The sequence below is a fragment of the Gossypium hirsutum genome, chromosome A07, assembly GCF_007990345.1.
Source record: "Gossypium hirsutum isolate 1008001.06 chromosome A07, Gossypium_hirsutum_v2.1, whole genome shotgun sequence".
Lineage (NCBI taxonomy): Eukaryota > Viridiplantae > Streptophyta > Magnoliopsida > Malvales > Malvaceae > Gossypium > Gossypium hirsutum.
This window is the reverse complement of record NC_053430.1, coordinates 3,142,491-3,158,783: the sequence shown is the minus strand read 5'-3', so window position 1 is coordinate 3,158,783 and position 16,293 is coordinate 3,142,491. Positions and strand designations below refer to the sequence as shown.

At 33.8% G+C, this 16,293-nt stretch overlaps 1 protein-coding gene across 3 annotated transcripts; it reads left to right on the top strand.

The window, feature by feature from the left end:
- The first annotated feature begins 7,872 nt into the window (after positions 1 to 7,872).
- On the top strand, positions 7,873 to 15,291 carry LOC107900495 (pyrroline-5-carboxylate reductase). 3 transcript variants are annotated; one of them, XM_016826108.2, is made up of 8 exons: positions 7,873 to 8,030; positions 8,218 to 8,439; positions 9,605 to 9,653; positions 10,769 to 10,860; positions 12,627 to 12,699; positions 13,635 to 13,755; positions 13,984 to 14,089; positions 14,952 to 15,291. In XM_016826108.2, exons 2-8 carry the CDS (start codon positions 8,239 to 8,241, stop codon positions 15,138 to 15,140), a joined length of 831 nt encoding a protein of 276 aa, XP_016681597.1. In that variant the 5' UTR covers positions 7,873 to 8,030; positions 8,218 to 8,238; the 3' UTR covers positions 15,141 to 15,291. The 3 variants fall into 3 exon arrangements, with proteins under 3 accessions (XP_016681597.1, XP_040973128.1, XP_040973127.1); XM_041117193.1 differs by having other exon boundaries at positions 7,886 to 8,076; XM_041117194.1 differs by lacking the exons at positions 9,605 to 9,653; positions 10,769 to 10,860.
- The last annotated feature ends 1,002 nt before the right edge of the window (positions 15,292 to 16,293 follow it).

Below are 16,293 nucleotides of genomic sequence, written 5' to 3'. Positions count from 1 at the left end.
GTGTCAATACCTAAAAAATAGAGAATATTTAGATCAAAGAAGAAAATTCCAACCGAAAAGCAATTTGATTGGAAGACTTTTTAGTAAACCTCCGGTACATCTTTCAACAAGAGTACAAGACAATAGGGTATTTTCTTTTCCGAATAATCGGGTTCTAATTATATCTGTTATTTTTGACATAATATTTAAAATTATTCATAACTTCTCTCCAACTCACAAATAGGAGGATATTGCGCTTCAACGCACTCAAACTCACATCCTCTTGCTTTGGCAACAATATTCATGTTAATCGAGTTAAGACTCAATCAACAATAAAGTATTATTTTTTAATATAGTAATATATAACATAATTTTAATATTATTTAATTTAAATATTAACATATATATAAATATATATTAGGGTAAACTATATTAGTAGTCCCCTAACTACTAATAATTTTTTTAATCACCTAATTATAAAAAGTTACAAATAATCACATAACTATTCAACTTTTTTTTTGTTACCTAACTATTCTAATTTTTTTTCTCACCAAGCGTTAAATTACTAACAGGAAGATAACTTGGCAACTTTTAAAATTGGCATAATAATCATTTTAACGCTCAACTTTTATATATTGTGTCAGTTTAGTCTTCCAAAAAAATAGCTCTCAATATTTACACATTATGTAATATGGTCATCTTCTATAGGTTCACTTTTAGCTGTGACATGGAGGCTAATTTTAAAAGAATGAGAAAAAATAAAAATTATTATCTTGGATTTTGGGTGTTTTCATTTTTAGTATATTTCTAATCAAATTTATTAATTTAGTTGATAGATGTGATTTTTTTAAGTGAAAGGGTCACAAAAAAAATAAAATTGAAAAACAAATAAAGACCAAACTACACAAGATAATAATACACTTATAATAATATTATTAATTGCCTTTAAAAAAATGTATTTTAAGAATTTTATCAACTCTACACCAACTCAGTCAATCATTTTATATATAGTATATAAATATGGGATTTGAACCTAAAATATCATGGCATTCACTCCCTCAACTTCATTAATTCAATTAAACCCATATTTGTTTTCATGTTATTCTTTTATAAACTTATTATATAATTATTTTCACCCATTTTATAATGTGTCATAATTTAATATATTTTATTTTTATTAAAAATTAATATACTATTTTAAAATGGAAGGACCATGCATTTCAAGCTTTGTGTGAAGTAATTTCATTTGTAGCTATAATAAGCTTTCATCCTACATGGAAGCTAAAACGCTTCTTATCATGCATGCTTTTAAAAAAACTTTTTAATTAAAAACATTTTTGGTTATTGTTGATACAATAATACAACAAGGAGGATCTATGGAGGAGAGAGTGGTAGTTGTTACGGAGACCAGTTCACCCATTTAGGGCAGAAAGTCAAAGGTTATAAGGAATGAAGAAGAGGAGAGTAAAAAGATTGATTATTGAATGTCGAAGTTAAGTTGGCAGAGTGTAGGCTTCGTATCTTTGGAGAGTCAATCCTTTATTCATTGTTCCTAGAAGTATTTACAAGCAAAGGTGTGATATCCCGAATTACGGCCTAATCGGAATAGTAGTTTCGAGACCAAAAATTCGAGATAGAAATAATTATTTTATAATTATTTTGAGGTCTATGATATGATTGCATGATTGTGTGAAACTTTCGTGAAGAAATTCTATGCATAAAGTGCTTAATTTGAAATTTGGGACTAAATTGAATAAGTTGCAAAACTTGCATTCTAGAAGTTTCTAGTATGAAATTGCTTTGAAATATTAATTAGGAGGTCTTAAATAACAATTTGACCAATTTCTAAGTTTATGGACATAAATTGGACATGGATAGAATTTTTGAAAGTTTAGTAAGGAAGGGCATTTTGGTCATTTGGATATTAAATGAAATAAAATGGGAAAAATAACAAAAAAAATGATCATCTTCTCCATAAGTTGCTGCTGAATTTTGCTCTCCACCATATCTAGGGTTTCAACACTTTTAAGCCTTGATTGTAAGTGATTTCTACGCCCGTTTTTAATGTTCTTTACATTTTTTAAATCCTCGTAGCTCGGTTTACCTATTTCTACCAATATTTTGAGCTAGGGTTTATATTTAAAAATTTACCCATGAATGATATGCATGAATTTTGATGTTTTATGGTAGAATATGAAGCTTGATATTGTGTTAAACAACTTTTGCTAAGTGATTTTACGTAAAAACGACTAAAATGACATAATCGGTAAAAACACCTAATGTTCATAAATACGTGTTAGAGTGAGAATTGGATATTGCTATAGAAGGGAAAAATGATCAGCATGTCACAAAACATAAGAAAATAGGGTGAAGTTTAATTTACGAGATTTGGGGCAAAAGTGTAAATATGTGAAAGTTTAGGGGCAAAATTGTAATTTTACCAAAATATGATTTTGGGTTGATTTGAATAATATGAGTCCTAATTAGGCTATATTTGAAATGATAGGGCAAGGAAAATCGCAATTCGAGCTAAAATCAGCAAAATACCAAGTTGTGGACAAAATGGTAAAAATGACCATTTTCGCATACGAGGTAAGTTCATGTGTAAATAAGGTAACATAATTTTTATTTTAAGTGATTTAATGTTAGTATTGATTTCTATATTCTGAAGAAGGCGATCGAAATGTGTAATTGAAAAGAATCCTGTTTGAACCTTGGGAATAGATTAGGGTACAAGTGACATGTCACTAGGATGGTTGAGTTCCGAACTCGTTGAGTTGAGTCTGAGTTCGTGAGATGTAACTAGGCATCCGAGCTAGTTGAGTTAAGTCCGAGTTTGTTTATGGGCGGGTTACATGGTAGCTTGGCTACATAGATTTCAAAAGATAGTGAGCTTGTTTAGCTATGAGTATAGCACTTATGTGCATATTATCCGTGTATCCGAAATCATATTCCGATGTGTTCAACGAGAGATCTCTAATAGAATAAGGAGAATGCCTAATACGAAGGTGACATGTTAGTAAGTGTGATGAATAAGAAAATTTGACAGGTATGTATTTAAACCCTCGGGTTGAGAACTTAGTATGATGAAATTGTAGTAAGATATTAAATGCAAATGTAACATGAATGTCTTGGTGTTGTTTATGCAAATAATGTTTATGTTGAATGGCATGATTATGTTACTTGTTATTTGCGTGTGAACTTACTAAGCATTTATGCTTACTCCCTCATTTTCCTTCATTGTAGTTTTGACAAGCCGGCTTGAGAATCGGGATAGGTCGAAGGCTCGTTCACTCTATCCAAAGACCTAAATTGGTAAAATGGCTTGTATATTTTGAATATGGCATGTATAGCAGTATACTCACTTTGTGTAAATGATCATATGATATGGTTATGGTTTGGTAAGAAAAGGGTTTGTAAATGATTAGCTATTGGAATAGCTAATCAAGTTTATATATGATAACATGTATGCTTTATGTCTTAACTAACCCATGAAAATCCTTGGAAAGGTAAAATTGGCTACAAAACAGAATATTGCTGCAGCAATGATGTGAATTTGAAAAATCACTAAAAATAGTAAGAAATGGAATTAAATGATGAATAAGTTATGAATTTCAAATATCCCCTTTAACTAATAAACTGTACTAATTGGCTCGACCAAAAATTCTAGAAAAAAATTAGTAGATAGCTTGTTTGGAAATTCTAAAATAAATTGTTTAAGCTGTTTAATTAATGAATTAAGTTTAGTAACACCTCGTACTCGACTCCGGCGACGGTCTCGGGTACGGGGGCGTTACAAAAGGTCCCATGTAAGATGGTAGTGATCATTATGGAATGAGTGGGGTGGATGTTGTCGATGGGGTGAGGATGTCTGTGATGGGACAGATCTTGTTATTCATTCTAGCTTAACGGTATAGTGCAATTGAACTCATGTGGTGTTTGGTAACCAACGGAAGCTTAAAGGTTTGGCCACTAGATGGCTTGCACTTGTCTAGATGTTTGTGCCAAAAGGCAGAATTTGTGGGTGACGTCCCGATTCATTGTTGGCTATCTTGTTGTTCAGATGTCCTTTCGACTTGCCACATGTATTTATATGGATGGGGTATAACAATATTCCTCTTTCCCCCGTTCAAGTTGAGAGGAAGGGTTATAAAGTGGCCCTTCTGGCGACATATTGTCTTAGGGTGAGTTTGGATGGGCGGTGCGTTTACCTGTGGTTAGTGTAAAAACAGCGGTGACAGTGAAATTAGATACTATAGCGATACTGTAGCGTGAGACAAAAAATAAGCTAAACGCACCGCACCGCACCGCACCAATCGCCCATCCAAACTAAGCCTTATTGTTCCCTTCCTTAAAGGTTTTTCAATGGATGGTGATTGGGTTTGACAATGAAACTTGTGATAGAACTTTTGAGATTTTGTTATAAATATACTTTAAGACTTTGTTTCTGAGGAGTCGTGATAATGATAAATAACAACCTTTCCAAATAAATGGTGAATCATCATTGGATATCTTTTTTTTCAAAACAATGTGTTTCATGAGATAGATCTATATATTCTATAGGTTTTCTTTTTTGAAGTTACTTTTGTCTTATTTCATTTTGAAATTTCCATAACTATTTTTTGTTGGTTTTCTGATTTTGATTGATTTCTGCAACGATTTCTGGTTTTGATAAGTATTTATAATTTGATTAATCTTTTAGCTCTTGTTGTTATTAGAGTCATTTTGTCATCTTTGTTAAAGAAATGGTTAGAGAGAATGGAAGATTTGGTCGAACTCAAGGCTGAGGTGGTGGTCATTTTGGAAATGCTCTGCCAAGAGAGGTGGTGAAGGAGCGAAAAATTATTGTGAAAAAGTCTAAAAGGAAAAATGATGAATCCATTGTTAGCCTTAGTTATCCATATTCCACAACCCATCAAGAGATTAAAAACTTGTTGATGTGTAGTGGGTTATTTGTGGAACACCACAAGTATGAATTCAACATTTCTGAAGGGTTGCATCATCTTAGCGAATTGTTTGGCCCTGACTCCACTAACAGGAGGCTTGGGTTATTTCTTCCATTATTTTTCTTAAGGCGAGTTTTACTCTCCCCCTTTTAAACTTCATCCGAGAATGTTCTTTATGATTTCAATATAGTATCGAAATAGTTGACAGGCCTTTCCAGTAGTTATTGGTTAGGTAATTTATGATGTGTCATATAAGAGGCATATACCCTTCTGATAGGATGTTTTGTTATATGTATTTCCTCGGGAAGTGGAAAAGATCTCCTAGGTTGTTTGAATTCCATCCTTGGAAAACTATTCCTTGGATAGAGAATTTGTTTTATAGTTGAGAGGTAGGAATGAATGTTGATCATAGCAAGTACATTCTCGTAAAGTTGAAGTTTTGTAAGAGGTTCGATTTTCCTGTTGAGTGGACGCGTCCTTTTATTGAGAAATGTTACTACTACTCATGTCTATTGGATGTACCTGAAGGTTTTCACGAGCATAAAATGATGATTGAAAGGGAATGTTAGTGGTTTCTCTTGAGATTACCTTGAGTAATGTTTTCAAGTATTGTATTGGAGAGGAAGACGTTTGTAGGGACACTCCCAAGGATATAGATGATGGTTTTTGAAACAACGGGAGTTGTCCATTAGCCTCATATGCTTTTTCGTCTTTCGTTAGGGCTGAAGTGGCAAAGTCTTGAAGAGGTCTAGGGAAAGCAATGGGTATTCTGGAAGGAAACGACCATGAGAGAGGTTAATTGGGAGGGGAACTTTTGCGAGGTCCGAGGGGGTAGCTAGCCATGATTTTTCGAATTTTGACCATACCTCTTGGTGTTCAATTTCCTCGAGTAGCCAGTCTCGTTCTTCTTTTAAAGCTTGGCCTAAGGTTTCTCTTCTTAAACCTGTGATAAAGGTCCCGACTCTAACAACGGGAACTGTTGTTACTCAACCTAAAAGTTGCACCTCCTTTTGTTTGAGTCAAGCCTCCACGGAAGGTGCGCTACAGAAGAAGAGAGAGCAACGAAATAAGGGAAAAAAGAATTTATTGCACGAATTCATGAGCAAAAAGGTCTTTGTTAAAATTAATCTTAAAAATCAAACTCAATATGATTTAAACCTGAATTAAAAGCCCGAAACTCATAATTTTCGTAACAACCCTGTCTAGAAATTTTGCTCATATAGTCTTCACTAAAATGATCATAACTTGAGTTTCCAAACTTAAAATTAAGTGATTAAAATGCGTTTCGAAGCTAAGAGATAGATCTTCGAACGCTACGAAGATATCTCAGCCCAGAAATGTCTAGATCCCATCCAAAAAGTAATTGCATGCCGATTGATTTTCCAAACTTGAAAATTGACAACTCTGATGAATGAAATTTAATAAATTTCACCGTATTCATGCATGTACTAGAGTGACTTCAATTTCCCCACCAAGTGGCTTCTACCTCCCAAGGAAGTTTGCAATTTAGGCGTTCACTAATTAGAGACCTCAATGCACGAGAACAATTTAAAATTATTAACCGAGAGAGTCTGCTTCTTATTCCCTGAGACATGAAGATGTTAAATTCTATCTTTTGGATAAAAAGGGTTACGGGCATTCAGAGGTAGATCTTGCAAAAAGGTTTTACTTCACAGGGCGCTGGAAACCTCGTGCAGAGTCATGCCCCTTTGATTGTGTCTCTCCTATAGCCTAATGTTAACGGGGAGGACTCTGTAACCTTGGAACCATTTAGTGAATATAGGAGCTTGTTCTGATTGAAAGTGGCTAGTATTAAGGAGTACAGTGGTTAATCCCTTGCCTCTCATACCTCCGATTGGAGGTCCTTACGGAATGATCCGAGATTGGACCGAACAGTTCATAAAGGATACAGATTTCATTATTTTTCCCCTTGGCTCGGGGAAAAGGAAATGTTGTAAGATACGGTATTGTTTTATGGTTTTTTTTTATGTTACTAATGTGTTTTTGACCTGTCTGTGTAGGATCAACCATGGAAGGTGAATATATCATGGAGAAGGCAAACGCCATAGTAAAAGACCTATTGAAAGAGGTGTCTATCTCTCTTCCTGCCTTGAGGAAACGGGTAAACAAAAAGAGGAAGGCAACCCCTTCCGAACTCTCAACAGGTGGGGAGCAACATCGAGAGAGTGCCACTTCTAGTGCCAAAGATTTGACCACTGAGGTCAATCCTCCTAGTGGTACTTTTGACCACGTCTAGACCCCTTTTACTGTTGTTGCTGCTAACAACTCTAATCCTTCCATTACGATTGCTTCTTCAATTCAACCTATTGCAGCCATGATAGGTTCTTCTTTCGTCGGAAGAGTTTCTCCCTCGATGCTCATTGTTGTCCTCCCATCCAATGTTGCAGCTGCCTTGGTTAGTTCTTATAATCTTGCTAATTTTGTTAAGCTTTTTGTTTTCCTTCTTAATGGTGTTTGTTTATGCAGATTCTATGGCGCCCATGTTGACTTTGAAGTTAGCATGTGACCAAGTGGCCTGAGAAATAACAACTTTTTAAATAGCTCAGAACAAGGCAAAAGATGAGGCTAAACTTTCAACTACATTTGAAGCCAACAAAAAAACATCTTGAAGCCAACAAAAAAACATCTACTTTTGAGGGAAAAATAAAAAGGTTACATGAGAAAGTGCAGGCTTTAAAGGGTCAATTGGGAGAGAAAGATAAGTAGGTGGAGGAGAAGAACAATAAGCTAAAGAATTTCAAGGCTGAATTGTCCAAGGAGAAGGAATCTCGTGCTAGTGATAAGGCTTCGTTTACCGTGGCGCAAGTGAAATTATTAGACTCCTTCCGAGCCCAATTGCTCTTGGCTTTATAAGTTGTCTATGGTCTCGAATTAGGCTCGACCTGGCCCATGAGTATCTCTAGGGCCCATGACTTTCAAGCCGTCAATAGTTTTGATTTTCCGCTTCTCATTTAATTGCCCACTTCCATCCTTCATTCAGTTTCCAATATCCTTCGATGCTCAAAATCTCAGACTGATTTGGGGATCGTGGAGTGCACGTGTTCTCTTCTTCTTCTTCAGCTGTTTTTCTTCTTTCAGATTAAGGTTAAGATTGAATAGCCAGTCAACTCACTGCTTTTGTTTTTTTTTTGTACGGGTCTTACTTAACTAGCTTTATTTCCTCTAGATTTTTTTTCAAATATTTGGAAAACATCATTGGATGACAGAAATGTGTAAAACCTTTTTAATTTCGTGTTTCTGTAATGTTAATTTGATTTTAATTTTTCCCCAGACATAAAATCCAAGCAACGACATGGAGGCAGTGCCTATACAGAGTGAAAACTTCAAGCTAGGGTTCATCGGAGCAGGGAAAATGGCAGAGAGCATTGCCAGAGGAGTGGTACAATCTGGTGTTTTGCCTCCCCAACGTATTTCTACAGCAATCCACTCAAATCCCAGTCGTGGTACTGCCTTCCAGTCACTCGGCATCTCTGTTTATAGTCACAACACCGACGTACGGTGCTTTCTTTCCCCCTTGTTCTTGTTACATTTAGTATTGTTTTTATTATGTTGAATTATTAAAGATACGATATTTACTCCCAGGTGGAAAGAAATTTAGTTAGTTCTTTTTTACTTTGGTTATTGGACAATTATGTATATATAGATATTTATGTTTAATACTTTTAAAGATTTTTTATAAGAATACATAAATAGCTTTATATATATCAGTGATGTCAAGGAGAGCACCTAGATGCACCTAGCCGCTAAGGCGCAGCAAATGGCCATTACCGCCTCAGCCACCTCAAGGCGAGGTGACATCAATTAGGCTTTTGAGCGCCTTTGTTGCAAACCCAGGCGCAAAAGAGCCCGCCTCACTAAAGAGCCCTTCCATTCTCCTGTTTATTTTTTTTATTCTGACTTTTAAAAGAAAAACATAATAAAATATAATAAATGACTTTTTTAATTAATTATTGATCTAATTAACATAGTTAACTCCTATAAGTTAAAACTTTTCAAGAGAAGATGAACGAAATCTAGAGCTAGTTTCTGGTGATGATATTTAATTTCGTTCTTATGGTGTTTTATTTTACAATACATTAAGAAAATTATTACACTTAAAACTATTGAACAATGTTTTGAATTTAGAAATTGAACTATATTATCTTTCTTTTACTATTTAATTAATACTTATTGATTATATGTATTAGTTACATATACTTTTATATACATTTTACATATATATTTATATTTATATGCTTGCGCCTTCGACTGGTGAGCGGTTTTTTTGTGCCTCAGGCTATATAAAGGTCCTAGCGCTTCGAGTGCGCCTGGCTCCCTTGACAACATTGATATATATATACAAGGGGTAAAAAAACAATCAAAGAACCAAGTTGGTTTGGACTATTTGACTTACTTTTATTTTGCTTTTCACCATTTGCATATACATATTTTAGTTCTTTACAAAGTGGAAAAAAATAGCAAAATCAACATGTGTTCTGTTAGTTTTGTTTGTACGTGGAATTGGAAGGAAGTGAAAAGATGTCACTGAAGACTTAATTAAAGAAAAAAAGAGAATAGAAATAATCATCCTTTAAGATTGTTATGCTGTTAAGTTTTAATAATATGGTGTTCTTATTTTTATTTTGTTTCTGATCTAAGTTATGGATATTTGGAAGCAGGTTGTGGATGCTAGTGATGTGATAATTTTTTCTGTGAAACCCCAAGTAGGTAATGCTATTAGCCTGAGTGCTTCCTCTTTCATTGCCTCTGCGTGCTTCCCTTTTTGTTTTTGAAGTTCTAGAGCTGGCAATACCATTCTTGCAGTAGGTACCTTTTTCTCATGCTTCCTCTTTCATTGCCTCTGTGCGCTTCCCTTTTTGTTTTTGAAATTCTAGAGTTGGTGATACCATTCTTGCAGCAGGTACTTTTTTTTCTCAATTATTATAATGAAATGCTAGAAACTTCGACTTCCCTTGGCAGAGTGGTTAGAAATGTGTAAAGATGAAATTCTTTTAGGGGAGAAACATGTAAAGATAGAAAGCATATTAATTTTCGTAGATGTGTTTGGTAGGAAAGAAGGTATTTCCTTCCCTCTAGTAGAGTTGAAAAACAAAAGGAAAGAATATAAAAGTAATGCAATTTTACCATTATATATTTTGCAAGTTAAGATGTGAAATTTATGATCTAAATAGATGGATATTCTTGTAACTATGTAATGCTTAACTCAGACCTCTACCATTTTCTCGCTAGTTTTCTTTCTAGTTTGTAGTATTCTTTTTTGTGAGCAAGAGTGGAAAATGATTAACTTTTCTATTTTTCTTTTCCTTCTCACTTTTCTTTCCTACTAGAAGGAACCTTTCTACTTTTTCACTATTTATTCTTTCTTCCACCTTTTAACCTACCCAACATATACCAGCTGTGATACATCTTTTCTCCTTTAGAGAAGCTTGAAAATTATGTTAGGAGATTTACAATGAATTTTTTTAAATGTTTAGAATATGAACTGTGAATGAGGCTCTAAAGTCTCTGTTATTTTACCTTAATTATAGAAAATACAATATAGTATTTTAGTTTAACAACTGCAGTAAAACATGATCCGGTTTGTTTTGTTTTTATCTCAAATATGTTTATACATGGACCACATGATTTCTTGTAAAGACATCACACATTGAGCACTATGGATTTGCAAGTTTGCATTTATTAATTTGGTCATTATGTCGAACTTAAATGAAGAGAGATATCACCAAGAGAAACAGAAAGCAAAAAGTATTCGCGCAGAACATCTTCAGGATGATTTCCAAGCTTCTGTTTTTAGTCTAAACCTCTTCCTTGGTGGTTTGCAGTTAAAAATGTGATCTTGCAGCTGAGGCCGTTACTTTCAAAGAAAAAGCTCCTGGTTTCAATTGCTGCAGGAGTAAAACTGAAGGATCTGGAAGTATGTCCTTTTGAGCTCTTTGCCTTTACAAAAGCCTAAACCACATGGTGCTAGTATAAATTATGCATTATCATGCTATTCACTGAAGAGTAGCATAATATGATTTAAAAGAATCTCCTTTCTTTCCAGAAATAGTTTTTCACGACTTAATGAAATCTTGACATCAGTATTTCAGTTTTATGAGCTTTGGTGAAAAAAAAGAAGATAAAAGAGAGATACAACTTCCCTTTATAGTGCCACTGTGAGAGTATTGAACCTTCTAAGTAGCATAATGCCAATTTGGAGTGTTATTGTCTTTTGAGTTCTTTTATCTTTTCTACTCTTAATGTTAATTTAAACTGTGAAGAGACTTTTTTTTTTTTTTTGAATAAAACTGTGAAGAGATTAGGTTAATTCTTTGTGGGAAAACATCTGATTTTAAGTAGAACTTGCATTTTCAAGGTTTCATTCGTATAATAGAATGCATGAGAAAAATATAATAGACTCTTCTAGCTCCACTGTTAATAAAATACCTTTTAGTGTGCGAGTTCTTTCTAGAACATTAAGATTTATAAAAGCATTAGGCTAACTTCCCTCTAAGATATTAAGCTCCTTCAAGAAGTGGGTTGCATCAACTTAAAAATCTGAGCTTATGGTGGATAACCTTTCTTGACCATGTGATACAGGAAGGTTCTTAAGTTTTGTTTGTTGGTTTAGAAATGAATAGATTTAATTTTGAAGTGTGGAAACAAACACTGACAAATATTTAGCTTTTTCTCATTCCTAATGTGATAATTTTGGTGGTTCATAGTTATTAATATATTCATCTTAGTTTTTGCTTGAGTATTATTTACTAACACTTGCTGTTCTTAATAGAACTTAATAGTAAGAATACAGAAAACAAAAGGACATAAAGATGTTATGGCTTTTGGTTCTTTGTGCACTGGTAAATGCAGATGATTTTTGTAAGTGATTTCATTAAGCTGGATTAGAAGTTCCTACTTACCAGTTTGGTTGGATCCTTGCTCATAGAATGCAAGTTTTAAACCATTGACAATGTATAAAGTTACCTGTTACCAGAGATCTTGGTCAGTTAAATGCATTTGGTTTCATGTTTATCAGCACTGGAGTACGGATTTAAATTATTGGTTTTAGTTGAGGGTATTAGTTTAAGATTTATGGATAAGTTCTAAAATGAATGGGCTGGTTGTGGCTAAAAGGTATGTAGAGTGTTTGCGCAAAGTAATATGAAGAGAAGGAACTTGCTAAAAGGAAGGGATAGAAACCGTAATATTTTTCTGGTGCATTCTAGGGGACTCAACTAGAAAGTTTTCTATTGATATCTGTGACCAAATTAAATCCTAGGGTTTTGCTAACTTAAATATGAATAAAAGGTTTGTGCTCAAATGCATACGTTTATGCTATAGAACTCATTAAAACATCTTATTATGTTCATTATTACACTTAAATCTATGATTTTGACGAAGTAGTGAATCAGAAATACTTGGATGACAAATGAAATTTAGCTACCCCTCATGCTTTCTCAAATGCATTGGTAGTTTTAATCTCTTGTAATTTATTTGTGATTTGTACATTCATTCTGACATTTTCTATATAAACAAATTCCAAATTTTCAGTCTGAAATTCATGTTTTCAGATGAAGCACCAGTGAATTCTTTTAAACCAGTCTTGTTTTTTTCTTTCTATGCAAAATAGTCCTTACTCACTGTCTTCATGTGCCATTGTAATGTCAGACATCAATAAAATCATAATTTTATTTTGTTCAGGAATGGGCTGGCCATGACCGATTTATCCGGGTGATGCCCAACACACCATCTGCTGTTGGTATGGGAGCTTCAGGTATAACCTTTTTTGCATTAAATGCTTATGAGCAAAGCAATTTTTGAAGTTATCATGTCCAATTTAGCATTTTGTTGTGTTCTAAACTATGACTTGCTGCCATTTTTTTTTTCAAATAATGGACCATTTATGGAAACTATATCTACTTGAAAGATTTTGATCTTATTGATCTGTCACCCTTGTCTTCAGATTGTCAGATTCAAGCCAAAATTTCTGTCTATAAGTTACTGTAGAAGCTATGCACATAACATGGCAATTCAGCACGATTATTTCTGTAGAGTAATATGGTGTTAGTTGAAAGGATTTCCTGGTGTTGAGAGCTTTTCATTAAGTTGTTGTGGGAGTACCATCATCATTTGTTTTATTTTGAGTTTTTTTGGAATAGCAAAGTATATTTGTGTAGATCGGTGTGGTCAGAAATATTGTTGGAGTCGATATGTGAAATAAAAGGTCAGATATACTATCTACCATAGAGGTCATAGCAGTTGTTTGCTTTAGGTTCGTCTACAATATGGGGCTAGAATACCTGTGGTCTTGCCTCATACTCCTGGAGATAGTTACTTTTGGCGTTTTCATATTAGCTTGTTGTAGAAGACCAGCAATTAAAGGGTGTCATTAGATTCTAGAGGATTGTGGTCTGCTAACTGGGATCTTCCTCTTCTTCTTCAGTCTATGGATTCTATGTCATGTTGGGTACAAATGGTAGCAGTAGAGATCCATAAGTTTATCATTTCTTATTCTTCTATAGAATTTGACCAAGTATTAATATGTAATAATACAAATTAAAAAATGAGCCATAAGAGAAATCATCATCTTTTTTTCGTATGTTTTTGTAAAATATGATTCTTCTAGTCTCACAAGTTTGTTTTGCAATCTTTTATTATAATAGCAATGCATGGCAATAGAAATGTCTGATCTTTTTCCATAATGTACAGTTATGAGCTTGGGAGGAGCTGCAACAGAACAGGATGGGGAATTAGTTGGTAAATTATTTGGAGCAGTTGGCAAGACATGGAAAGCTGATGAGAAACTGTTTGATGCTGTCACTGGCCTTAGGTATTCTGCTGTTTTAATAGCAGAATAAACAGACTGATTACCTAATAGTATGCCTCAATAGTCCCTGCATTTTGCAGCGGGTGGTGAGGCTGATTGCTTGGGTTGAATTCTTTCTCTTAAGAGTTACCTCTTCCATTGAATAAGGTTGAAAATGAATTATCATGTTTTGTCTTTGATTATCCAACAAAAGTTAGATTAACAAGATATATGTTTCCTGAAAATATTCAGTGGCAGTGGTCCCGCTTATATATATTTAGCAATTGAAGCTTTGGCTGATGGGGGAGTGGCTGCTGGTCTTCCGCGAGAACTAGCATTGGGACTTGCTTCTCAGACTGTAAGTCAGTTATACATTATGCATCATGTTATGTTTACTACAAATAAATCATGCATTTTAGTGTTCGTTAATATTCTTAGAAAGATCCTTGACCTCTCCACAACTCTTGGCACAATTTTACCTTGAATTTCCATGTAAGGCTAAAGGTGAGAATTTGCCCTTTGGTTTATACATAAAATTTGCTGATCAATGTGGTAAGAGCCAAATTGGTGGGACTGGTCAGACTATCAGTTTCCAGTTCAAAAATAATTAAATAAAAAAATCATAAAAAATAATAATATAAAAAATCATAACCGTTTAACCATCGGTTACTTGTCCTGGTTTTCTGTTTTGTTTTTTTTTTTACCAGTTTACAGTGGTTTATTCATTTCTGGTTATGTACCACCAGTCGGACCACTGCTTTTGGTTCAATCAATTAAACCAGTCAGTCAAGACTGGTTCTGACAACTTTGGAAAATACATTCATTGTGTAAGCTTACCAGAAATCCATTTTTAATGGGTATTATGATGGAAGTGCTTGATCACGTGGTTGTAAAAAATTGCTTTACTTTGATTGTGGAGCACTTGGAAGTTGTGGGTTCATAAAGGATAAAGAAAAACAAGGGGAAAAAGTAGTAGGTACTCCCATAAGCAAAGTTGACTTGATTATTCGATTCTATCATTATCCTTAAATTCTCCCATAATAAATTGCTTTACCTTGATTGCGGAGCACTTGGTTCTTGAGTACAGGATTGCGTTTTAATCAGTGATTTTAATACTAGCAATTGCTAGTTGATGGCATCTTCATCAAGGGATCTCTTAGTTTCTAGCTCTTTGCCTCTATTTATTTGTTAAGATGATAATTAGGTTCATTCTTTTGCAGGTGTTGGGAGCAGCTGCTATGGCTGTTCAATCTGGGAAGCACCCTGGTCAGCTGAAAGACGATGTTACATCACCTGGTGGGACTACAATCGCTGGCATTCACGAGTTAGAGAAGAATGGTTTCCGGGGAACATTGATGAATGCAGTTGTGGCAGCTGCTAAGCGTAGCCAAGAACTTTCCAAGAATTAGAAGAGTCAGTCCACTTGATTCGCTTGAAATCTTGGAACAGATGATTGCTGGACAATCATTTTATTTAACAATGAGAGAGAGACCAATGAGTTTAGCTTTGCTTTTATATATATTTGCAGGGTTTAAGATTTATATACAAATTTGTTTTGTATTGGCTTTTTTTTTTTTTTAGTCTAGCAATTTTTTTTTTTAAACTAAACTAAACTAAGAGGTTGGTTATTCAATTATTCGTAAGTTTTCGTTTTGTTTAGTCAATCTTGTTATGGTGACACCATTGAACGGGTGATGGTCGGAATTGACTGGTCTGAAGGAGGTAGATGATGTTCTTGAGGTTAAAGAACATGTTAGTGGCAGCAGCAGATGGTTGGTGCCTGTTAAGAGTAGGGAACGTAGTTGGGGTTCGTGTGATAGAGCGTTTGCATCCCATCAGCTGGAGCAGCTTGTAATTCTGAGCTTCAATGAAAGTATTGCCGTCTCAAACTAGTTATTGAGATGGTTGATTTAATCTTTAAAAATCATTCAAAATTAAGAAAAGAAAATCGAAGGAAAACATTAGTTTCTGATTAAAAAATAAAATGAAGGTTTTTAATTTCATATAATTTGTCTTGTATATTTAAAACTTTTTATGTATTTTATATTTTTTTAATAATAGGACTAAATTGACATAAATATTGAGATAATTTGTAAATGTTGAAGGTTATTTACTATTATAATAATTTAAAAATTGGCCACTTCATCCTTCTGTTAGCCATTAATGGTTGGGTGATAAAAGAAACCAATCTTAAATAATTGATTTACTTAATTATAATTTTTTGAATTTGAGTGATCAAAATAAAAATTTAATTTATACATAGTTGAGTGATCAATAGTGTAGCTCCAAGTATATATTTAACAAATTCATAAAATAAAATGATTAAATGAATGTGATTTTAGTTAAAATGGTAAAATTGAAATAATAAAAACTAATATTATGAGTTCAAATTTCATTAAGTGTATAAATTTTTTAAAAATAATATATAAAAAACAAAATACTCACAAAATAATTTGTTGCTTTGTGAAAATACATGCTTTTGGTAATTGAATTAGGATGTTTTTGAATGTATGTCCCGCACTCGCTTGATAAGCCCTTGGATATTTGAGATTTCATCATTGC

Bases quoted from the DNA above. Each gene is read 5' to 3' on its own strand.
- LOC107900495 (XM_016826108.2), top strand. From the start codon at position 8,239: ATGGAGGCAGTGCCTATACAGAGTGAAAACTTCAAGCTAGGGTTCATC. The intron at 12,700-13,634 runs GTATAACCTTTT...CATAATGTACAG, and splicing joins TGTTGGTATGGGAGCTTCAG to TTATGAGCTTGGGAGGAGCT. The intron at 13,756-13,983 runs GTATTCTGCTGT...GAAAATATTCAG, and splicing joins GATGCTGTCACTGGCCTTAG to TGGCAGTGGTCCCGCTTATA.